Raw genomic sequence first — 25,479 nt, 5'->3', positions numbered from 1 at the left:
GTGTTGACAATGAAGACACACCTGAAGGGGGTGCATTTTATGTAATGCCCATCGCATTATTTGCCTCGCACGCGTTTTTGATCAACTTGCAGTCCTAAGGTAAGATTATCAACCTAAAGTTTTGCCTTGCTGTTTGGGCTGAACAAAAAATTTTGGTCCACTTTGCCCTGGTCTCCCCTACGTGTTTGTATTTAGCATGAATTATTGAAAAAGTTACAGCATTACTGAGTGTGTATGTAGGCCTAGGCCTAGACCTATGCTTTAATAGGCCTAGGCTCTAGGCTATACGGTGCACATAAGTGTGTGCCAACTCTTGCCATGCCCCCTCCCCCATTTGACCTGCCAACCCCCCCCCCGGACCTGTCAAATATTGCTAGAGCCCATCCTCTTTTTGCTCATCCGAGGGCCCCTCTTTTTGCCCTTCCGAGGATAGGAGGACACCACGGGCCCCGCGGGCTGTATGATGATGTAAGGGGCTGTGCAATAATAGGGGGGCAAGAAATTTTGGCGAGCGAAAGGGGGGGGGCAAGCAATTTTAGCAAACCGAGAGGGCAGTGGCGGCGCCAGGAAATTTTTTTCAGGGGGGCATTAGGGGGCAAAGTGAATTTCAGGGGGGGCAAAATTACCGTAAAAAGTGGAAATTTTCGTAATTTTGGGGGTTTTCTGGGGGGGCAAGAGTTCTGACAGGGGGGGGCATTTGCCCCCCTATGGCGCCGCCACTGCGAGAGGGGGGCCAAGCGATTTTTAGCACGCATACATGGGGCCCCTTTTTAATAAAACGTTTTAAAAAGGCTTAGGAAAGCAGTACGGAAACGCGTAAATATGCAAATTTTCCTGGTAGCTGCGCTCGCAACATAGGCCTACATCTAGACTATTTAAGGATACGATACATGATTTACCGACAAGTGACTCATTTCGGAATGCGATCATGAATTTTGAAGAAAAAAAAGTTTCCACATCAGGCTTCGTTGGGACTCGAACCAGCGATTCTAAACTTCCTTAGATTACGCGTCTAGCGCTTTACCGCTCGGCCACCGTGGCAGTTGAGCGGATGAGTGTAATGATAAAAGATAAATCTCATAATGCCATCTTTAGCCTTTTGTTTACTAAAAAAGACGCATTTTGTAAAGATATATTAGCCGTTTTATGCATAAATAGCACGAACGTTTGGGAAAGGTTTCAAACAAATAATAAAGACACTGATGTGATGATGAAATTGCGTAAGTCGGGAATTATCTGCGTTGCAATGTTTTGTTTTGGTATTAGGAATTTGACCTTAAAATTTACGACTTCACGACATTATCATTCGAAATCAACAAAAGATATTTCAACACTATATGTCCTCATTCTTTCTCTAGAATGTTTTGTACATGTATGTGAAATAGCTTCAACAATGGTTCGCTGCATAATGGTAAAAATAGCCTTGACCTAAAAAAGGGCGAGAGGTACCATATTTACGGATTCAGGCTAAATTTAAAATTGATATAAAACGTTTGTTTTTTGATCGATTACAAAAATTAATTTTTGTCGTATAAAGAAATTGTATCTGGCGTGAATTACACCACAGTTTTTATTCCTAGGGCTCTTTGACTTCTTCAAATAATTTTTTTAATGATAGATCTAGAGTGAATCCCCTGGCCCTCTATAATTACGCACAAAAGATCGAGTCCCCTTAAGGTTTGCAAATTGGAATCCCAAAAATTTGGCATGTTCAAGGGGGGGGCAAAGAATTTTGGCGGGCGAGAGGGGGCAAGCGATTTTGGCGGGCCGAGAGGGGGGGCAAGCAATTTTTGGCGAGCCGTTTGGACATTTTACCCCCCGGGGCTCATAATTATTGCACAGCCCTAATACAAGCTAATCTAATTTGGGACGATATTACTGAGGACGGAATAGGTGTAGACCGTACACTTGTGATGCCGGCAATATATACGACAGGCTGAAATTAGCGTATAAATCAATTTGCAAAAAAGTACTCAGCGATCAGAATTAGATCAAATTAATTTTTTGTTCTTCTTCTTACTAATTTAGACACGTGTATCAGGTATCTCAATTATTGCATGGGCTTTACACAGTTTACCTATGCACGATCCTGGCACCTAGGATTGATTGCAGATATCAGAACCGGGAATATCAGACTTGCAATATTATACGTGCACTGCCGGATGCAGTGAGTGTCATGGTAAGGAGTAGTACGAGGGGAAACAGGACGGTTCGCACCCTTTCAATTTCGCACCCGTGCACTTTCGCCCCCTTTTTAAACCGCGGGTAATGTGCTGCTGTTGATTGATGATGCACGATCGATCGCTTCAACTCCCGGCGGTACAGTGGGGTGTTGTATGTGTATAGTATTGGTTGACTTTTGAGTGTTGATTGTCTGTGTTTGCACTTACCGGTACTGAGTCCAACGTGTACAAAAGCAAATAGTATGTTGATGGGACTCTCCGGTTCGATTGAATTTAATAGGCCTATATTATTACGATATATTAAATGTGCTTCGACTAAAGATTGGTATTCATTATGTTTTTGATTTGTTATTTTGTTTTACTTAGGCCTATTTTATTTTATTTCATTTCTATTTTATTTTATTGTAAGCCTATTAATTATTTTTATTATATTATTATTATTATTATTATTATTATTATTATTATTATTATTATATTAATTATTATATTATTGTTATTAGAATTATGTTACCTTATTAGTACTTTATAATAGGCTATATAATTTAGTATTCAATTATTTATGGCCTATAAAGTATAAAATTTATAGGGCCTAATATTGATATGGCCAAAAATATGATGGCTTATAATTTATAATTTTATCCCATCTTTATGTGATGTTGCCGAATTGATCTTCTTTGACATGATACTAATGGAAAAAAAATATTTAGCAAATTTCTCAAAGACAAATGCGCACAAGCAAAACAAATGCCTGCAGCAGCTTTGCGATAATGCTGTGCCGACTTTCACCACCTTTCTTCACCATGAGTATTAGCTGCCACTAGTACGCCGAAAGCGCCGGGCGTGACATGGGTTCAATCAATGCAATGGTAGCCCTCACGGTGACTAGGCAGTAGCACGCATATATTTGTCCCAGAACACACCCGCATCGGATCGATTGCTTGACAAGTCTCCGGGCCACGCGCCAGCGTGATCGTATAAAGTGTGACTCCTTCAACCCATTATGTAATGAATGACTTAATACGCGAAAGCGCCGGGTATGGTGTGGGTCCAATCAATGGTAGGGTACCGTAAACAGACACGCATAAAAGTGCCATATGCCTCTTGACGACGATCGTAAAATATTATTAATCAGGATAGTTTTCTGTTCGTTTTAATGAGAAATGTAAATAATGAACCAAATGTTTTAACTGTTATGTCTTTTAATGAATGATGTATTTTGTCTGTGTTCTTAATTAATTTAATATATATTTCTACAAGTGTTACGTAAATTGTATAAAACAAAGAAATGTAAATACTTTTAATGAATTTTGATATATTTGATGTATGATTTTTTGATGTTTATGCATTTTTTATGTTTTAAAAAAATTCTTACATATATAGGGCTTATGTATAATTCTACAAATTGTTATGTATATTGTTTTTATGACACAGAGCCCCTGTAATAGCAGATTTATCTGAAAGGTAGCCCTGTATAAATATGTTTTTAATAAATAACATAAAGTAAATAAACAAATTTGTGGAAAAAATGCTATCCAATTCTGCATTGTAAATGATTGACAATTTTATGTGTTCATGATTCATTTTGTTTACTGGCCTGTCAATCACGGACTCATTATGACGATGCTTTATTAACACCACGGCACATCTTATATCTTAATCTGCTAAATATGCCGACAATTTTAAGGCGGGATGTTTGAACTCGAAGATGTCAATAATGTAATATAGCATCTATTTCTTAGATAATAAAGATCGTGTAAAGGAGATGAATTTCTTTCTTTATTTTTCTTTTCTTTTGCCTTTTTTTTTCGTTTTTATAGTGCCTTTTTTCTTCTTTTTTTTAATCAAGAAAGCTGCTTTGTCTTTTGAACCCTGTTTTGTTTTTGGATGTTGCTGCACATAATAAACAGTTTTAAACAATCAATTTATTTCTATCAATTAGATTTGTTCAGTTCATCTTAATTTCTTTGGATTTCGTTTTTTCTTTCCCATTCTTTCTTTGTTTCCTTTCTTTCTTTTTTCGTTTGCATGATCAGGCTATAGGGGTCCAACGCATAAATGACATCTATCTTAAAGGAGTATTTCGTGATCCTAGTATCATCTTTTTATGACATTTTTTAGTAGACATGGTAGATATGCTTGAAAAAATCTTATTCCCAAAATTTCAGTTGATTCCGATTTTGCATTATGCGAGTTATGCGCACAAGCAAAACAAATGCCTGCAGCAGCTTTGCGATAATGCTGTGCCGACTTTCACCACCTTTCTTCACCGCGAGTATTAGCTGCCACTAGTACGCGAAAAGCGCCGGGCGTGACATGGGTTCAATCAATGCAATGGTAGCCTACGGTGACTAGGCAGTAGCACGCATATATTTGTCCCAGAACACACCCGTACCGGATCGATTGCTTGACAAGTCTCCGGGCCACGCGGCCGCGTGATCGTATAAAGTGTGACTCCTTCAACCCATTATGTAATGAATGACTTAATACGCGAAAGCGCCGGGTATGGTGTGGGTCCAATCAATGGTAGGGTACCGTAAACAGACGCATAAAAGTGCCATATGCCTCTTGACGCACGATCGTAAAATATTATTAATCAGGATAGTTTTCTGTTCGTTTTAATGAGAAATGTAAATAATGAACCAAATGTTTTAACTGTTATGTCTTTTAATGAATGATGTATTTTGTCTGTGTTCTTAATTAATTTAATATATATTTCTACAAGTGTTACATAAATTGTATAAAACAAAGAAATGTAAATACTTTTAATGAATTTTGATATATTTGATGTATGATTTTTTGATGTTTATGCATTTTTATGTTTTAAAAAAATTCTTACATATATAGGGCTTATGTATAATTCTACAAATTGTTATGTATATTGTTTTTATGACACAGAGCCCCTGTAATAGCAGATTTATCTGAAAGGTAGCCCTGTATAAATATGTTTTTAATAAATAACATAAAGTAAATAAACAAATTTGTGGAAAAAATGCTATCCAATTCTGCATTGTAAATGATTGACAATTTTATGTGTTCATGATTCATTTTGTTTACTGGCCTGTCAATCACGGACTCATTATGCGATGCTTTATTAACACCACGGCACATCTTATATCTTAATCTGCTAAATATGCCGACAATTTTAAAGGTGGATGTTTGAACTCGAAGATGTCAATAATGTAATATAGCATCTATTTCTTAGATAATAAAGATCGTGTAAAGGAGATGAATTTCTTTCTTTATTTTTCTTTTCTTTTTCCTTTTTTTCGTTTTTATAGTGCCTTTTTTCTTCTTTTTTTTAATCAAGAAAGCTGCTTTGTCTTTTGAACCCTGTTTTGTTTTTGGATGTTGCTGCACATAATAAACAGTTTTAAACAATCAATTTATTTCTATCAATTAGATTTGTTCAGTTCATCTTAATTTCTTTGGATTTCGTTTTTCTTTCCCTTTCTTTCTTTATTTCCTTTCTTTCTTTTTTCGTTTGCATGATCAGGCTATAGGGGTCCAACGCATAAATGACATCTATCTTAAAGGAGTATTTCGTGATCCTAGTATCATCTTTTTATGACATTTTTTAGTAGACATGGTAGATATGCTTGAAAAAATCTTATTCCCAAAATTTCAGTTGATTCCGATTTTGCATTATGCGAGTTATGCATGACTATGTGTATTACACTGCTCCATAGGCCACTGTTGTAATTTCGTTCTGGTACACCAGAACGTAATTCAAAATTGACGATATTTTTGCTAGACGAATTAAATCTGCAAGAATTATTTTTTGGACATAAACATTATGTAGCCAGAGGTTTCCAGTGGTATAAAAATCTCAATTTTTTGAGAAAAGTGAGGGATAATAATAATAATAATAATAATAATAATAATAATAATAATAATAATAATAATAATAATAACTTTATTTATACACGGTAAAACATGTTCAATACAATATTGATCTTCCACATGTCCGTGATTTAATTCAATCAGTAATTTTCAGCAACATGTAGCATGTTTTTTACCCAAACCAAATTAGATTTCCAATAATTGGTCTATTAACTAGATAATACATAAGTGGTAATTATGTAGTCTATGAGGAAATAGGCAAACTATTGTTCTAAAGTATGACGTATTTCATCATAATTTACGGCACACTATAGATTCTCGCGTTAACTTTAACTTCAAGCGGCTTTAATGGCAGAGTGGTTTTGAATACATAATCCTCTATAATCCTCTAGACGTTAAAGTTAAAGTTAAAGTAACTTCATTCCGCAAGGTCTCTAATAAGTGCATGCCCGACGGCCCCAGCACTATAAACATACTACGCTACGCCGCACCGCCGGGAGTTCAAGCAATCGATCGTGCATCAATCAACAGCAGCACAATACCCGCGGTATATAAAGGGGGCGAAAGTGCACGGGTGCGAAATAGAAAGGGGGCGAAAGTGCACGGGTCCGAAATTGAAAGGGTGCGAACCGTCCAGCATTCGTACGAGGAACCCATACCGTAGTAGCTCTGCACAACGGTATGGGATGAAGTGTATACAAAAAGCTAGTGGTTGCACTAAAAAATACAAGGCTCCTGTAGCTAAAATAGTTGCATGTTTGTCATCTATAATAAATTACTGAGTTTGGCGACTTGGTAAGGCTAAAAACTTCTACGTTTTACATTATTTCGGAAAACGGATTTTTTGCGTTGCGTAGAGTAAAGTTGCCCGCACCCCAATAAAACGTCTAATTTTGTTTTTGTTTACGTTAAGGGTGTCAAATTATGTTAATTAGTTTCAAAGCCACTACCAGAGCACCTGCATGCTAAAATTTTTCAGGCCAACACAATACACTAATGTTGACATAGCCATCAGTGTGAGGATATTATGCCTGTAGTAGTGTGAGGATATTATGCCTGTAGTCTCAACTATTACATGACACAGTAGAAGTATGCCTGTAGTCTCAAACACAGTAGAAACTCAATTAACATCTATTGTTTATTCAACTAATTTATCAACATTAGCATGTATTCTGTGTTTTTATGGAGAACCTATAGTCAACAGTAGAGTGTTTGTTTATTCAATTAGTTTGTAAGTGAAACATTTGAAGGACAAATTAATCAGGGTTGCCACACCTGTGGTTAGGTAGCCCAAATGGGTGACTTTTGAATAATTTCACTGAGACTTCCCATAGGAACAGATCATGGGGTGACTGTCAACATTTACTCAAAAGGCTGAAATGTCCTTTGTCAACATCTCATATTAAATGTCCTTCCAATTGCCTATTTGCCTTATCAAACCACTGAATTTTATTTACCATGAATAGGCCTACTCTGCTTTGTGGTAGTGCTATGTTATCAGCATAATATATGAGCATAACTTTATATGAAATAGAGTGTAAGGAAATGTGAATAAAATTGTTTCAGCTGCACAGTGGTGTAGCCAGGACTTTTTCAGAGAGAGAGAGAGAGGGGTCGGGCGAGGCAAAATTTCATGGGGGGGTTGTCACAAATGGGCTAAAGAGTACGACAAATTTATCCAAAATGGGCTAACAAATAAAAAGTACAACAAATGCATAGAAATCTAAAATATCAGATCAGATCAGCCAGCAGGCCACAGGGGGCCAAGAGGGATGTGAATAAAATTGTTTTCATCTGCTCAGTGATGTAGCCAGGACTTTTGCAGGAGGCGGGGGCAGCAAGGTACATTTCAAGGTGGGGGACAAACTTGGATGAAAATGTTAAAAAATAAGCTAAAAGGTACAAAATATTTGTCCAAAATGGGCTAAAAAGTACTGTAGAAACAAATGCATAAAAATCTTAAATATCAGAGCGGCCAGCATCCCACAGGGGCAAGACTTCTCACGGTGGATATGATATGGTGGCAAGAAGACTTGCTTTGATCGATGATCTAATTTCAAGCCATTGATTTATATGGAAAAGATACTAAATATTATACTTCTAAGTTCTAAATGATAATCTCCTGTCATACCATTAATCACATTAAATAAAACATTTACATGTACACAAAATATACAAAATTTACCAACCGCGAAAGACCCTGACCGCGAAAGATGGGTGACTGCTAGTAATATTAATTACACAGCTTCTTGTACTTCTTGAAGTTCTTGTCTAAACTCTTATGCTTGTAATTGTAATTAATACCCCATTATTTATCCAGAATAAATAAAAATTCATTAACACATGATCCCCATCGGCGCACCAAAACTGAGATGGCACTTCAGTGCAAACTTAGATAGGGCAGCACCAATACGAAAATGTCATACCGATAAATGATGTGTCTGTTTTGCCCGTTATTTAAGTTTGTGTTGCGAACTAGGTAAGGAGAAGGCCTACATGTAGCTCGTTCACGTAGCGGTTCCGTTGTCCCACTGGCCTACAAAAACTGCATGGCGATCGGAGTGTTATCGTCAGAGCACCTCTGACTACATGTAGGTAAGGAGGTGTCAGGGTTATGATGAGTACACCCATCGAATGTGTGAGTTTTGGCTTTTGACATTGGGACGGCTCCATCATAGATTCGATAAGGTGCTTACACATGTTTAATTACATGGTTGGACCTTGCAGCTTTAAGTAGGTATGCCAGGCAAACCTTAGTTAACACATTTGCTAGTCAACCAAATTTGCCAAGAACTCAATACCGTACATATTTTACATAGAAATTTAAAAGAACAGGCTGGTCAAAGACAAGGAAACCTACATAAATATGTTTTCTACATACATGTATACTTCACTTGACCATATGATTTTTTATGGTGATAAGACAATCGCACATGGAATTTTAGAGGGATTTTGATAGCAGTTCCATTAAAAAAGCTGCTATCATAATGAGACTAAGATCTAGAAACACCCCCAAAATGCCGTTTTGGGGAATTTTGCTAGCTGAATCTTTTTGATGAAGTCAATCTTTGACAAGATGTAACTTTGCTACGGAAAGTCAGTGCAATGAAAAATATTTGTTTACTCAAGGGCTTTAATTTGATATATAAAATGATGCAGTTTGATGGCAAATTTGAATCTACAAAAAACGTTTCAAAACGTAAAAAGCGGCCAAAGTTTAAAAATCTTTCCTGTGTGGCTTTTCACCCTTTTTTAAACTTGGTCCCATTTAGTAAAGTAGTATTAACATGAAGAATGAGTCCTAATTTTTACATGCAACAATGTACTCTTATAGGTTTAAGACTGTTCGAAAGCGGTGCAATATGACGTAGGCTACCGTATGTATTATCAAAAACATTTCAAGGTTTATGTTTTATTATATTGCGTGATCATAAAGAGTAGTAGAGTATTATATACTTAGCAAATTGACTGTGTGTCAACCTTCTACAAATAGGCCCTACATCTGTACATAAGGCGCAGAATCGCACATGACGATGAAGAATTTAACAAAGTGAGTATTTGCTACAAAATACATTATAACGTCTTTTTTTCATACGGAAAAAAACTTCAATTACGCACAAACATTAATTCATTTGCTTTACAAAATAAACATTGACAACTAAGAAAACCAACAAGTAGCCTATAGATGACTTCGTATGGGTCTTTAAAAACTTTCATAAATGGGACCAAGTTTAAATAAAATTCCCTCTAAAAGGGAAAGCCAGCCTCAATGTAGAAGAGGTCTTGTAATTAGTTTTGGTCAATGTGAAAGGCATTTTTAGGATCACGGCTTACTACATCCATGTTACATGACAGTCCACCAAACCATCAACGGTGAGAAGATGTACACTGAAACTGCAGAAAACATTAACTCCTAATCTCCTGTCAACTCTTTAATTCATTATTGTTCATTATTATTAATTCATTATTGTTCTCTAAATTGTTCTGTTCTGGTTTTATTTGTCTTTTCAGCTTTTTACCCACGATATTTCAATTTCCAATTTTTAATACCATAACTTACGAACTCAATTTCTTCGCTTAGGAATGTCCGATTTTATTGGGGAAAACGGCGTTGTGGAGCAAAATAGCTCTTTATGTGAAAGCCTCCAAATTTATAAGCTGTCCAAAAGATGTCTGTTTTTGACATGATACACCATATTTCTTAAAGACCCATTCAGTGATCCCAGTGCAAGAGTAAAAAAATTAAAATTGTTGATAAATTGCTTAAAAGAGAAGGATAGGCCTAAGTCATTCAAATTGTCATTTGGTATTTTTGAAATGCCAAATTAAAAAAAAATGAAGAAAACAGCAGTACTGTACTGACGAAGTTCAAGCCCTGCCATTCAAATACTTGTAGCTAATTTTAGATACTGTCAGTATCTAAAAATACAGATTCGTGTAAAATGTCTTATTTTGTCTTAAATAGGCCTACACGGCTTTTGGCTGAACCATTCGCAGACTTAGCACATCTATGTAATAACAAAGGTACGGTACCAAAATTTTGATGATTTTTACGATCGTCCGGATGAGCAAATCACTGAATGGGCCGTTAATATTAATAATAGATAAGCTGCCTTTAAAAATATTATTGACAATGTTGAGAGTAGACAATATTTTAAACATTAATAACATCATAAACCCAAATCGTGAAAAAATCACCCGGGTAGATTTTTGGCTATTTCTCCATTTACGATCCTGCCCAAAAGTGTCTGCTTTCGATATACCACGTCACAAATACTACACTGCACTGACTGCAGGTTTTAGTTAAAAGGGCATTTCGTGATCCACAGCATCATCCCCTAACTTTTCTCAAAAAAAGTTGAGATTTTTATATCACTGGAAACCTCTGTTTATGTACAAAATATTTCTTGCAGATTAATTCGTTAGCAAAGTAATCGTGAAATTTGAATTTCGTTCTGGTATACCAGAACAAAATTGCAACACATTGTGTACACATAACCATGCATAACTCGTAAAGGCAAAATCGGAATCAACTGAAATTTTTTAGAATAAGCTTTTTTGTGGATATCTACTGAAAAATGTCATAAAAAGAGGATGCTAGGATCACGAAATACTCCTTAAATTCGCCATATAACATAATATAAACTCACCTTACATGTACATTTTTTATTTTAAGGCCGTACTACACCCATATATTGGTTTGATTGGTCTAAAAAAATATTTTTTCATTTATAGCTAGGCGATATATGCACGGATCATGTGAAATAAAAATAATTATGAAAAAACTTTGTAAAAGTGTGTCTTTTCACCCATTTGTCTTAAAGTTGACTGGTTGGTAAGGACGCTTATTTTTTAGCGATCCACTTTTTACGTCTGTGACAGGCGGCGTAGGAAGCGCAACACGTGACGTACGAGGCTGGCGAAGATACACTGACAGCCCCATTCAAACTACACGGTTAGCAATTACAAATAGAAAATTATCATACTTGCAGTGGGGTACTTTGTCGTACCCCGACGGTTTTAAAGTAAGATAATTTTGCTTTGACACCACATAACAAATTTAGAATTCTTTGTGACGATTTCATGATTATGTGTTAAATCTAATGGCGACCTCAAAATTGGCGATATCGTTTCCATCACCGCCTGGTCTGTGATGTCAGCGGATGTCACTCTCCATAGGGATGGGCGATACCAGCTTTTGTCGATTGTCAATCTAGAGCAGTCAGGGGTGGCGGCCGAATTTTTAGAAAAATAAAATTAAATTTAAAAAATGGCCGCGGAGCTATAGCTTGCGCGACGCAGGAGGTTGTCTGAGGGAGGATGTTCCCCCCTCAGAAATAAGAAACTGGTGCAAAATGAAGATCTAATTGAAGCGATTTGGTGGACAATTTTGGCGCTATTACTCACGGCGTAAATTTTTAGTTTGGCGGCCGAATATTTGTGAAATGTGCGGTTCATGAAGTCTTTCTTGGACAAGTTTCCCTATTGTCGTAGGCCTATAAATTGTTTTAAACATAAATCGGCGAAAGAAGAAGCTAAAATGGCCACTTGTATATCGATTACGCAGGGGAGTGTAAAATGAAGAAAATTGAAGTGTTTTGGTGGACCATTTTGGTACTAGTGTGTAAAACTTTAGTTTGAAAAAGCCGCGAATTTGTTAAATGATGGTCCATGAAACCTTCCTTGGACAAGTTTTCCTGTAAGCCTATACCGCAAATTGTGTTTAGGGCTTAAATTTGCAAATGTTGGAAGAAGAGCGAAAATGATCATTATGTTTATCCACTACGCAAGGGTTAGTCTGAGGGGGATGTTCCCCCCTGAGAAGTTTGAAAAATTTGCAAGATGAAGGTCGAATTAAAGCCATTCGGTGCATTGTTTTTACACTACTATTTGAATCAATTGCTTTAAACAGAAAAAAGGGCCCGAACTCAATTTGCAAAACTATAGGGGGCCTACTAAAGCATGCATAAATCGATGAAGTCGGTATGGAGTCCGTCTTAATACTGACTTTGGTGGCAAAATGTGAGGGGCCCTGCATATCGGCGGACCCGCAGTAATTTTCACATGCTTTTAGGACGAGGACCCGCCTTCAAGCAATACCGAAAATAATCGCAGGCCTATATAGGACCTACTTCCAATCGTCCCGACTGTGCGATTATTTAGACATCGGCCTACTCAATTACGTGCAATTTAGTTTCTCTCCTCCTTTCCTCCTTTCCTTCATTTTCTTCTCTTTTCTCCTTTCTTCCCTTCTCTTCTCTTTTGGGGGTGGGCCCGTCAGCCCCCGAATCCGCGCCTTAAATGAGTCAATGTGTATGTTGGGGGAGGGAGGGGGTACTGAGGCCTACCACATTTAATAACGAACTTGCTTACTCTTTGTGGGATTTCGAATCGCAACACAGGTAATAATAAAAACAGTAGCAAACTTCACTTTACTAACAAGATACAACAACTTTACAACTTTCTTTTTAATTAATGAAACAAAGCTTATTTTTGACTCAGAGTTTAATTTTAAGATGCTAGCCGAAGTCAATAACTTTGCACATTCTTCGGGTTCCTTTGTTTCCACTCTTGTTAAAAGAAGACATAAAACCTGATGATCAGCTGACTCTTTCTGTTGACAATTTAAGTTTAAAACATTATTAACACAATTTGTGTGTTGATTGTAAACAAAACCAATAGGCCTACAATTGGATAGTTTCAAATCTTTCGTAACATATTTTAAACCGTGTTTTTTGTACTGAAAATATTTTGTAAAAGATTTGCAATTACTTTGATTGGGATCGAACATTGCCACTTTACAATGCTCAAGGTCACCAAAACTCAGATGTGTGAAAAATCCTTTTGTTAAAAATTGTATGAAATCATCCCTCAGCGTAAACTAGTTTCTATACCGGGGTACACTTCTAAATGTGAATGATACGGTAGGTAGCTGAAAAGTGTTTTGTGACGTTACATGTATACGTAGGCCTTCATTAGGAAAACAATTGTTATTTAAAGCACCGTAACATTTTTCAAAATCGGGATTTTTACCTAATTGTAATAAATATAACATAACAAACACACCCTGAAATGTTTTATCGTGTAGGCCTACATGCCCCGCCAATACCCGCCATGATGTGCTGCTGAGTGCATATCCCATAGACAATCCATTGGATTATTCAAAACACTGTTAAATGTAGGCCTAGGCCTAGCGGTGGGCCTGGGCTGCGAGATCTGGATCTGGATCATTTATACTCTAATAAAAGCAGTGAATTCTGCACCCGGGATTCTGCATCACACTAGCTCACACTAGAGTTGGAGATAGTCTAGACCTACCACACAATTTATTCGCTACCTGAAGTCGCTAATAGAGAATGAGAGATTAGAATATTTGTTTTCAATTTTCTAATATTTTTTTCAATACGTTTCATTAAATAATTCTTTAGGCCTATTCTGTCACGTCTGTAAAGTACGGTATCGTACGCGTACCGGTATCAGAGAATCCGCGGTATCGAGTATCGCGCAACCTTAGTCAAAGGTCAAAACCAATTATAAAAATATGGCGTCGATTTCGTCGGCTTATCTTCGAAGCGAGCAGTGATTTTATCAGTTCCAAGTTTCACACGGATTTTTCATCTTTTTCTCAAAGTGGAAGGAATACACACCCGCTACAGGTAAGTGACGAAACCGTTACTACACATGAAGTTTTAGGGTGTGTCCAACAGTTTAATATTGAGGTTTTACCATTGTGAACATGCCGATTCACATTATTATCGTGTTTTGTAAGCTTTGCTATTTTCTCAGAAAACTGAGCAAAAATTCACGTAATACTGAAAATTGACTGTTTTGACTGTTCTTTAATTTCAACCGTATCAAACCTGAAACAAATGTGCTGCCTTGTGAACACAAATTTTGCATATCATTGTCAACTGGAAGGGGAAAATAAGTTTAATTTCATTGATAACATGAAATTGATGCATATTTGTGTTTTCAAAGCTGTGCATAATTAATGCATTTCCAAAATAAAAAATATTTTGGTACTATTAGGGTCTGCCATTGCTGATAAATAAGTGTGTAAAGTGGATCCACGTCAGCAGTTCTGAAATTGCAAATATGATCAAAATTGTGATGGGGTCATCATGTACCTCTCTTTGGCTTGTACAATTAAAAGCATGTAAGCTACATTATTATCAATACCACCAATAGAACGAGAAGATTTGCCCCTTCATTTTGCATACCACTTTGACCAATTTTTTTTTTCTCATTTCTTCACAGAATGCAAAAAACCCGCAAAAAAATGTGATGGGTGTAGTACCCCCTTAAAATAATTTGATATTAATTCGCAATGTATATAGTTTACTATATGATAGATGGTGGCAAGAACATTTATAAAGGACTGATTACTCACTGCAATCTTCACTCTTGTGTGTCTTGACTGTAAGTTTATGAATCAAATAAAAAAGATAGAAAGTAGCTTCACTTACGTTATGTGTCATTTTATTTATGACATAGAAGTTATTAAATTAATAAAGTAAGACAATTTATTTATATATAAGTGCATGTCAAATGGGTACATTGTTCAATACTATAGGCCTACATGCATAAATTATGCCCATATTATAGCTAGGCCCTAAAAACTTTATTTTGCATCGGATTTTTCCGTTGAAAAGGCAAAACTGATGTTCATGATAGCAACTATTTCATCAATAGCATTTTGAGTCATTTTTATCCATAAAACGACACAGGATATGATAGATAATTACTTTGACATCAATATGGTCCATATGATGAAGATTTTGATTCTTAGATCTGTTATCAACATGATACCACGCTGTTCAGTGGTCAAGGACCCCGGGTCAAAGACACTGAAATGACATACTTTTCTTCTGCTGACCATATGATGCTGTTATTGCTGTATATTAACTATTATTGTTACATTTTAGGCCTATACCTAAAACTTTTAAAGTCATATTAATTCAAACATAACTTTGGTAATACTCACTCGTTTTCATTCGTTGAAACGGCAAAACATACTTACTTTTCCTTACACATCAAATTAAAATATTTAAAAAAAAATTCAACCACAAAAAGTTTTAACAAAAAGTCATTCCAATACCAATAAAAATTAATCTCTTGAGCAACCTGACCCCATCCCAGAAACAGGTACCAGCCCGATGGGCTGGCGAAAAGGGTGAAAAGCCACACAGGAAAGATTTTTTAAACTTTGGCCGCTTTTTATGTTTTGAAACGTTTTTGGTAGATATTAATTCTTTTTTGAGGTAAAAAAATATTGCGGCGCTAAGTGGTTCTTTGTAGCCATGCGAGGTGAACTAGTTGGATATCCATATTTCGTGGTTAATGGTGCTTTGTAGCCCTGCTTGGGCAAACTAGTTGGATATCCATATTTCGGGGTGAGTGGTTTTTGAAGCTCCGAGGGCAAACTAGTTGGATATCCATATTTCAGCGGTTAGCGGTTCTTGTAACCCTCTTGGGCAAACTAGTTGGATATCCATATTTCGCGGTTAGCGGTTCTTTGTAACCCTCTTGGGCAAACTAGTTGGATATCCATATTTCGCGGTTTGTGGTTCTAGTGGTTTTAACGACCCGTAACCACCCCAGTCAGCTGCATACCACATCCAGCTATTTTAATTATCAAAATACTAGTTTTTTAATGCTATGGGGTAACAGAATTATTAAAAAAATTAATAGCTGAACCCAATAGTTCAGCCAAGGACTGGAAACGACATATTGATGACTTTATGGTCGTGCGCCATGAATTGGGGGCCAAATGCGTTACACACTAAAAAATTGAGCAATTTACATGTTTTTGTACTTAAACTGATCTAATTCATAAACTGTTCATCAAAACCCTATAAAATTATATATCACTGTAAAGCTTAGAGTACCAGGAATACACACATACAAACAATTGGTCAATATACAGGGTGCCACAAATGTCATATAGGGTGGCAAAGTTGAATTTTGGTTCAAAAAGTATACTATTTTGTTTCTCTCTTATTTACTAACATAAACACCTGTTCTGCTAAAACCTTTTTAAATGGGCTAATAACATTGTAGGCTATCAAAAAAAGCAAACTTGTAATGATGAGTTATGTTGCCTACCTGAGATACAGGGTGTTCAAAAGTCGTACATAATTTTTATGATTTTTATTACATTTTCAATCAAAACTTTTTTCCTCCATGCCCCACACAAAAACCAGTGGCATATTTGAATTCCTCATCAAATTTCCATCCAAAAAATGTTAACTTTTACAGCAGTGGGGTAATTCCTTCATGAAATATGACCTTCAGAACATTTCGAGCATAAATGAATACTTAACACAGTAACATTATAGGAAAAGCCTAGACCCCATGACACAGAATGCAGCACACTTGCAACAAATTAACTTAGCTTGGAGTAAAACTGGTCACATTTCAAACTAGACATAAATACCAAAACAATGGTACATGATCCATCTCAATACCTTGCTGGGTTATGAAGTTACAGTAAAAAATATATTTGTGAGGCGCTAAAAATCAACATTCCCTATACTTTAACACATGCCTCAACCGTAGGATCCTCAACCGTAGGATCCTCCACCCCTGACTTCACATCGTTTGAATTGCAATATCTCAAGAAGTAAATAAAGTGTGAAGTTCTTTCTTTCCACAAATTGAGCTAGATAACCAAGCAACAAAATGAGACCAAAACTAGTTCAGTACCCCTCTCCATTCTTGAGATTTGGGACAAAATGTCCCAAATAAAATGAAAAAATGTAACGCCTCCACCTTTTCCTATACCCCAATTCATGACGCACGACCTTATATAGAGTGTAGGCCTATTCAATAAACCCAAGGCGGAACGAGAGTTGTTAAGTAACCGCTATCCGAACCATAAACACACATGCATGATCAGACAACGAGTATTCAATTTCCTCATAGCATCCCACGTTGTACACACGTCAGTCGAATTTGGCGGTGTTGGTTTGTTAGCCCTCCAAGTTATAACATCGTTCACTTTGTGTTGAACATTGTATGTGGGCCTCGCTGTAATAAAGATCAGTATGATCAGTGTGGTATCACAGAGCAGACCCTTGAGAGGGTCTGCTCATTTGGCTCATTTGCATGGCAGTCGGACTCGCCATTGTATTTGATCATTTGTGTATGGAGAGCAATGGCGACCCGTCATTGTATTTGTTCATGTGTGTATGGAGAGCCACTCTTGGAGCCCATGGGACTTAGGCTAGGTCCTCAGGTAGAGTCAGACGCTGTATGTACTAGAAACGCCCATTCTTGATTCTATGCGTTCATTCAATGTTAGCATTAAATTTGTATTGCCCAGTGCCCAGCGTAATGGAAAAACCTGAATTTGTTACATAAAAGAAATGAAAATTAAAAAAGCAAGGTTCCACCTGAGTACATATTAAATTGGTGTAGAAATTGTTTTCAAATATATATATGAATTTAGACAAACATACGGGATATAATGAACCTTTGACATGACGCCATGATGACATGATTTTATTAGTCGTTTTGTATATCATAATACCAGTATTTGTAATTTTATATTATATAGAACTAATATTTTGCATCATAAATGCGCAGTTCATATGCACAGACGATTACTAATCTTCAAGACTTCAAAATAACATGTTACTAAGCAGGTAATAGGTGCTGGCCTTGTCCTATTGTACTTGTTCATTTTTGTATGGAGAGCTCACTGACCTGTTAATAGAGGTCAATGGGATAGCTTCTTTATGGGGCACTTCTCCATCGGTTTCAGGGCGCAGTTCATTGAACTCAGCGGGATTCTATTGCAAGTGCTTTTATATTATTACAAAACGGATCGTGGTTATTGCCTTGACAAATTTAATACATAATTCATACCAGGGATTAATAAATCCAGGGGTGCGGACATTTCGTTGGTCACAAACCACCAGGATTCGATACAAGTTTGCGTTGTAAATGAATGCGTGAATAAGAGTGTCATCCCCTTGGCGCGATTCTGAAAATACTCAAGTTGCCGTTCAAAATGCCTAAAAATCATCAAGATATTGCAATACTGTCTAAAGTGATGTAAAATTGTGGCAAATTTGTATGATTTATCGCACATAATTTCGGCGTAGCGTGGGAATCATTTATATAAAAAAAAAAAAAAAAAATGTGATAATTTTAGGGAAATATAGAATGGCGGAAGAAACAAATAAAACATTTTCCTGGAATGTGTAGACCATACTCTTTCTTAAAATGAAGCTGTTGGGTGATTTATGTTGGCGTTTCTAGAGTGTGTCATTATTGGCAAACATCTAGGGATATTGTTGAGAGGGCACTCGATTCACAAGATTTCTTTTGCAAGAACGCCAAAATAGCACGAATTTGTTGGTTTGCGACTGAAGAGTGTCCGCACTATAGATTTCTGCCATGCAAATTAGCTAGTGTCAGTGGGTAAGAAAGTGGCATCTTTTGAATCGTTACGACAAGCCACATAATCTTATGTAAAACTCTGCTGGGTGTTTCGATCATGTATTATGCGTGTTTGGTCAAGTGAGGGTAATTTGTAAAGCATCAACTTGTGAACAAGTCATAGAGGGTTTGATCATGCTGATGATGTTGCCATTTTGGACGACTTCTGAGTGTTTAAAGCCCAAAATGAATGAATAAAATCGTGTATGAGATATTTGCGGGGATATTTGGGTGCATTGGGCACTTATGGGTTGGGTATAATAGATTTCTATGTGTACAATTAAGTCTGATATATTTTCGATGGAATATATATTTTCACTTGAAAAGTTAGTAGTTTTCCGAATTGCAATTTCTGAATATTATATAAAAGGTGAGAATAAGACTATAAATGTAAGAGTATGGGATAATTTTGATTGTTAATAAATGCTAAACGCCATGGCGGTAGACATCAGCAATATCAGGGATTGCCGCGATTCTTGCAGTAGCTTTTATGAATAGAATACAATAGTGGATACAATAGCGGATACAATAGCGGAACAATAGAGCTCTCTTACGGGCAAATAAACCTCGTCGCGTTTTGCTAAATTTCACTTCTTCTTTTTCATGAACTAACCGTTATTTTTTAAAACTTGCGGCAAAACTTCGACCGAAGTTTTTAATTCACCTAGCATACCTACTTTAAGTTTACATGTGACAAGTTTTGTGTGCTTTGCGCGCACTGGCCTGTCATATAGCGCCCTGGGTCTTCAAGGCAGGATTTGAAGGTCTGGGTGTGTGTATATATAAATTAAAAAAACTGGGTGTGTATTGTCACTGTTGGCACGGCACCCTTTTTAAATCATTAAAAGGGTGGGGGTTTAAACTTTGCTGGTAAAAAGGGTGGATTGAATAAACAGCGGCGTGACGTTGGCTACAGCTTTTTGAGGCACTTCAGTGTGCACAAATGGCGGATCAAGCATTAAGTGGTGGGAGTCCTGACTTTGTACATAAAAAGGGTGCCTTGGTTAAAAGGGTGCCACAAAAATAAAAAGGGTGGGGGTCTGACCCCTCTGCCAGCAGTGATTGTGTACAAAGTATAGGCCATGTGGGCAAAAACTGGGTATGTATTTACAAATTTGGGTGTGTAAAACACTCCCTGCACGGCTGGCTGCCTAAGCCCTTGCATATATAGCAAAACAGCGCTTCAAGTTGTGCTAAAATAGTCTAAAAATTTTTTTCGCGCCCTTCGAGCGCAAATGTCCTTTTAAAATCTATGCTCGTCTCCCTCTAATGTAATGCTCCCGCCGACTTATACCTAAACTAAAACTTGGCCACTTGAGTGCACGTATGCCTTCCTCACGGTCCGTTTGGGGGCCTCCAAATTTTGGCCTGGCCCAGGGCCCCCAAAAAGGTAACTTCGGCCGCACCAGTGTGCAGTCACGTGTCCGGGGCTGGCTTTGGATGTGATCATGTAAAATCATCCTTTTTTAGGCGATTATAGCCATTAAGCCCCCCAAGATAACTCTGAGCCCCCCCAGGAAAATATCCTGGACACAAAGGTGGTGTGTGCGACCCTTATGAATCTAAGCCTCCCTCCCCCGCATGACTCTGAGAGCCCCCCGCAGGAACAGAACCTGGACAGGCTGGTGAAGTTGTTTCATTTTGTCCTTTTTTTAACACAGGTAAAGCAGCTATAGCTACAAGCATTTTAGATTGATGTCACTGAGGATGCCCTACATTTGTAAGATGTCAACAATTCAGTTACAGCCATTCAGATGTACAATATGTGAAGCCAGTTTTGACACCTTTGACAAGCGTGCACAACACATGCGTAGACACAAGGTGAAGTATAGTAAACTATGCAGCAAGAAGAGATATCTTGTACAGGGTGTGGAAACCTCATTCAGTGAGATATTTTTTCAGGATAAAAGGAAGATGTTGTGGTTATGTAAGGATTGTGAGAAATGTTATCCAAGTAAACGTGCCCTGCATAAACACTTAATAATGCACCATGGGAAGAAACCTTATGAGTGCAAGTTTTGTCAGAGAGGCTTTATGTGTATTATTGAATATGAAAAGCACATCAAAAAGAAAAAGTGTCGATTTTGTGGGATATGTTTTGCACCAAGTTGTAATTTAAAAGTGCACATGAGAATCCATTATACCAAAGGAACAACCTACCAGTGTGTGCATTGCCAGAAATGTTTTGCAATAAAGTATAAACTTTATCAGCACATCAGAAGTCACATCAAAGTGAAACCTTATAAGTGTGAGTACTGTCAGAAATGCTTTGTAACAAGAAACCGTCTCGAATTTCACATGAGAACTCACACCAATAAGAAGCGTTTTCAGTGTACGCATTGTCAGAAATGGTTTGAAGGAAAGTCTAAGCTACAACGACACGTCAGAACACATACAAAAGAGAAACCGTATCAATGCGAGTATTGTCAAAAATATTTTGCACAAAGTGCGCATCTCAAAGCACATGTTACAACTCACACCAAAGAGAAACCGTATCTGTGTTACCACTGCCAGAAAGTCTTTGCAACAACGGGTAATCTATCACGACACATGAAAACTCACACCAAAGAGAAACCTTATCAATGTGAAGTTTGTCAGAAATACTTTGCACAAAGTTTTAACCTCAAGAGACACATAAGCACTCACGCAAAACAGAACCCAGATCAGTGGGAGTATTTTCAGAAATACCTTACATCATTTAATGTTCTGCATCGACGCCCCAGAGTGCAAGAAAAACTCTTCAAATGTCAATATTGTGGGAAAGGATTTTCATATCATGGTGATTGCAGGAAACACATCAGCGTAACTCACACCAAAGATAATTACAATCAATGTGAGTATTGTGGGAAATGCTTTGCACAAAGTTGTGATCTCAATAGACACATCAGAATCCACACCAAAGAGAAACCCTATAAATGTGAGTATTGTCAGAAATGTTTTACTCAAAAAACCTCTCTGAAAATACACATCAGAACTCACACTAAAGAGAAGCCATACAAGTGTATGCTTTGTCAGAAATCGTTTGCAGTGAATGATACTCTACAGCAACACATCAGAACTCACACCAAAGAGAAACCCTTTAAGTGTAAATATTGTGGAGTGTGTTATGCAGTAAGGGCTAGCCTCAAAAACACATGAGAAACCACAGTAAAGATAACCCCAATCAGTAATGAAAGAAATGCTTTACACAAAGACAGCATCTCAACAAGTGACATTTATAGGTCACATCAAAGACTAGTGTTATCATGGTAGCAGAAATGCTTAAGATGAATGTAAAAAAACATAATTTTAATGCCAGTATTTTTAGCAAGGCATTTTGCAAAATGATACTTAGTTCAATTCAGTTCTCTTCAAATTACACAATTTACTAAATTACCCATGAGCACAAGGAGACATTCTGTCTTAATTTATATGAACAGAAAAAAAAATTTGACAGAAATAAGATAGTAAGTAGTTTTAGAACTATATAATATAATCTGAATGGAAATAAAAAAATTCTATCTAATTATATAGATGAGAATAGCCTACAGCTGTGATATATGGCTTACCACAATCCCCTTTAAGCCACTGACCAATTAACAGTCCTTATATATGGCATACAAGGCCAGACATGTTCCTACCATTAACAGCCCCTGGTAACAGCCCTCTTAATGGCATACAAGGCCAGACATGTTACTACCATTAACAGCCCCAGGTAACAGCCCTCTTAATGGCTTACAAGGCCAGACATGTTACTACCATTAACAGCCCCAGGTAACAGCCCTCTTAATGGCTTACAAGGCCAGACATGTTACTACCATTAACAGCCCCAGGTAACAGCCCTCTTAATGGCATACAAGGCCAGACATGTTACTACCATTAACAGCCCCAGGTAATAGCCCTCTTAATGGCTTACAAGGCCAGACATGTTACTACCATTAACAGCCCCAGGTAACAGCCCTCTTAATGGCTTACAAGGCCAGACATGTTACTACCATTAACAGCCCCAGGTAACAGCCCTCTTAATGGCTTACAAGGCCAGACATGTTACTACCATTAAGGGGGTACTACACCCCTACCCAATTTTGTACCTATTTTTGCATTTTCTCAAAAATTATAGCGCATTGGGGACAAGTAAGATATGAATATTATAGGGGCAAGGACTACAACTACTGCATTGGAAATTTTATTTCAGCACAGACAACAGTTGTGGAGTTGTGGGTCAAAAATGAGGAAAACCAATATTTGATCAATAAATCAATAACTACTTGCTTTAAGTTGTTGAATTTGCAGTACAGTAGTTGTAGTCCTTGCCCCTATAATATACATATCTTACTTGTCACCAAAAATGTGCTGTCATTTTTGAGAAAAATGCAAAAATATGCATAAAATTTGCCAGGGGTGTAGTACACCCTTAATAGCCCCAGGTAACAGCCCTCTTAATGACATACAAGGCCAGACATGTCCCTACCATTAACAGCCCCAGGCAACAGCCCTTAAAGCCAATGCTTTAAGCCAATGTGACCATATTTGGTCACAAGGACCATTGGGTGGGGGCACAAATGTTACATGACCAACTCGGGGTCAAAGGTCATCCAAAGGTCATTATGGCCAAAATGTGATTTTCACTAAAAATGCTTCTTCCACAAATTACATAACACAATGTCGTTACTTGCATACCTGCATCGCCTTTAGCCAGTGTCTAAAAGTTGTACAAAGAATTGAGGTCAAAGGTCATTAAGGGGGTAAAATCTTACATTTGCATTATCTCAATATCCGTAAGGGGTATGGGGCTCAAACTCGTTAACAACAAATCTCATGACCAGAGGAACATTTTACAGGGGTCAGGTCAAAGGTCATGCAGAGGTCATATTTTAGAAATGCATTTTCTGTACATCTGTAAGGGGTACGGGACTCACACTCTGTGACAACAAACTTGATGACCAGGGGAATATATTGGAACACTTTGCAGGGGTCAGGTTAAAGGTTATCTGGGGTCAAATCTTATAATTTCTTTTTCTGGACATCTGTAAGGGGTATGGGGCTCGAACTCAGTGATAACAGATCTCATGACCAGGGGAACATTTTGCAGGGGTCGGGTCAAAGGTCATGCAGAGGTCAAATTTTAGAAATGCATTTTTTGGACATCTGTAATGGGTACAAGGCTCAATTTTGATGACAACAAACCTTGTGACCTGGGAAACATTAGGTCAAAGGTCAGATCAAAAGGTCATTAAAGGGTTACATGCCTGGCGATTGTCTGCGCTCTGTGAGCGCAAATTATCTCTAGTTTTATTTGTTTCTAAGGTCAATATGACTTTGCTTTTATGCACATGATTTGCGCTTGATAATTATTTTCCAAGGTGTAATGCATAGTAGCTGGCAAAACAATTTTTTGCATGAAAAAGTCAACCTGAGGCCACCTGAGGTCAAAGGTCAAATGAGGTGAAATGTTAAAATGTTCAATTGGGCTTAAACTTGGTGCACATCATCCTTTATATGAGAATGTGGAAACAGTCAACCGAAGGTCATCTGAGGTCAAATGTCATTTCAGGGTCATCAGGGGTCATTTACTTTGCATGGTTTTCACTACCTATCTCTTTAGATGACCTATTTGGGATATCACCCATCCTTATTTTTACTTCTGTAAAGGTGCTGTGCATTGTGCCAAAAATTGCTTTCCCGCTTCAACCAGCCGAAAATCCCCCCCCTTTGCCATGCCAACAAATTCTTGTCCCACCCCCTCCATTGTACCATCCCCCAGGAATGAGCATTAATTACTGCACAGCCCTGTACAGCGCTGATTATAAATCTTGACTGAACCATGAGTTCTTCAACACATTTTCTTTCTGTTCTTTTTCCTTCCATTTTATCTACTGCAGGTGCATGTGTTATAAGATTAGATTGATGCCATCAAAGGATGCCAACCATGTTACAGCCATTTAGATGTACAATCTGTGGAGCTAGTTTTTATTCCCATGACAGATGTGTACAACATACACATATACACAACATGAAGTATAGAAAACTATGCAGCAAGACGAAATATCATAACCATAATCAAGACTTGGAAGCCTCGACCAGTGCAATATTTTTTCAGGATAAAAGCAAGACATTGTGGTTATGTAAGAATTGCGAGAAATGTTATCCAAGTAAACGTGCCCTACATAGGCACTTAATAATACACCATGGGAAGAATCCATATGAGTGCAAGTTTTGCCAGAAATGCTTTAAGTATCGTACTGAATTTAAAAAGCACCTCATAAGTCACTCAATAGATAAATGTTTTGCACAAAGTAGTGGTCTCACAACAAACAACAGAGCTCACATAGAGAAGCCGTACCAATGTGAGTATTGTCAGAAACGGTTTTCAAAAAAGTTTTGTCTACAACGGCACATCAGAACTCACACAAAGGAAAAGCCCTTCCAGTGTGATTCTTGTCAGAAATACTTTGCACGAAGAGACCAGCTAAAATCACACATCACACGTAAGCACACCAAGAGACCTTACCAGTGTGTACATTGTCATAAA

General features: G+C 37.4%; 1 protein-coding gene across 1 annotated transcript; it reads left to right on the top strand.

The window, feature by feature from the left end:
- Window positions 1–2,025: 2,025 nt before the first annotated feature.
- Window positions 2,026–22,411, top strand: LOC140137878 (uncharacterized). Its single transcript, XM_072159682.1, has 2 exons — window positions 2,026–2,179; window positions 20,630–22,411. The coding sequence occupies exon 2, from the start codon at window positions 20,664–20,666 to the stop codon at window positions 22,104–22,106; it is 1,443 nt and encodes a 480-aa protein (XP_072015783.1). The 5' UTR covers window positions 2,026–2,179; window positions 20,630–20,663; the 3' UTR covers window positions 22,107–22,411.
- Window positions 22,412–25,479: the final 3,068 nt, after the last annotated feature.

The sequence above is a fragment of the Amphiura filiformis genome, chromosome 17 (assembly GCF_039555335.1).
Source record: "Amphiura filiformis chromosome 17, Afil_fr2py, whole genome shotgun sequence".
NCBI lineage: Eukaryota > Metazoa > Echinodermata > Ophiuroidea > Amphilepidida > Amphiuridae > Amphiura > Amphiura filiformis.
The sequence above is the reverse complement of the archived record's forward strand: the minus strand, read 5'-3'. Positions and strand labels throughout refer to the sequence as shown.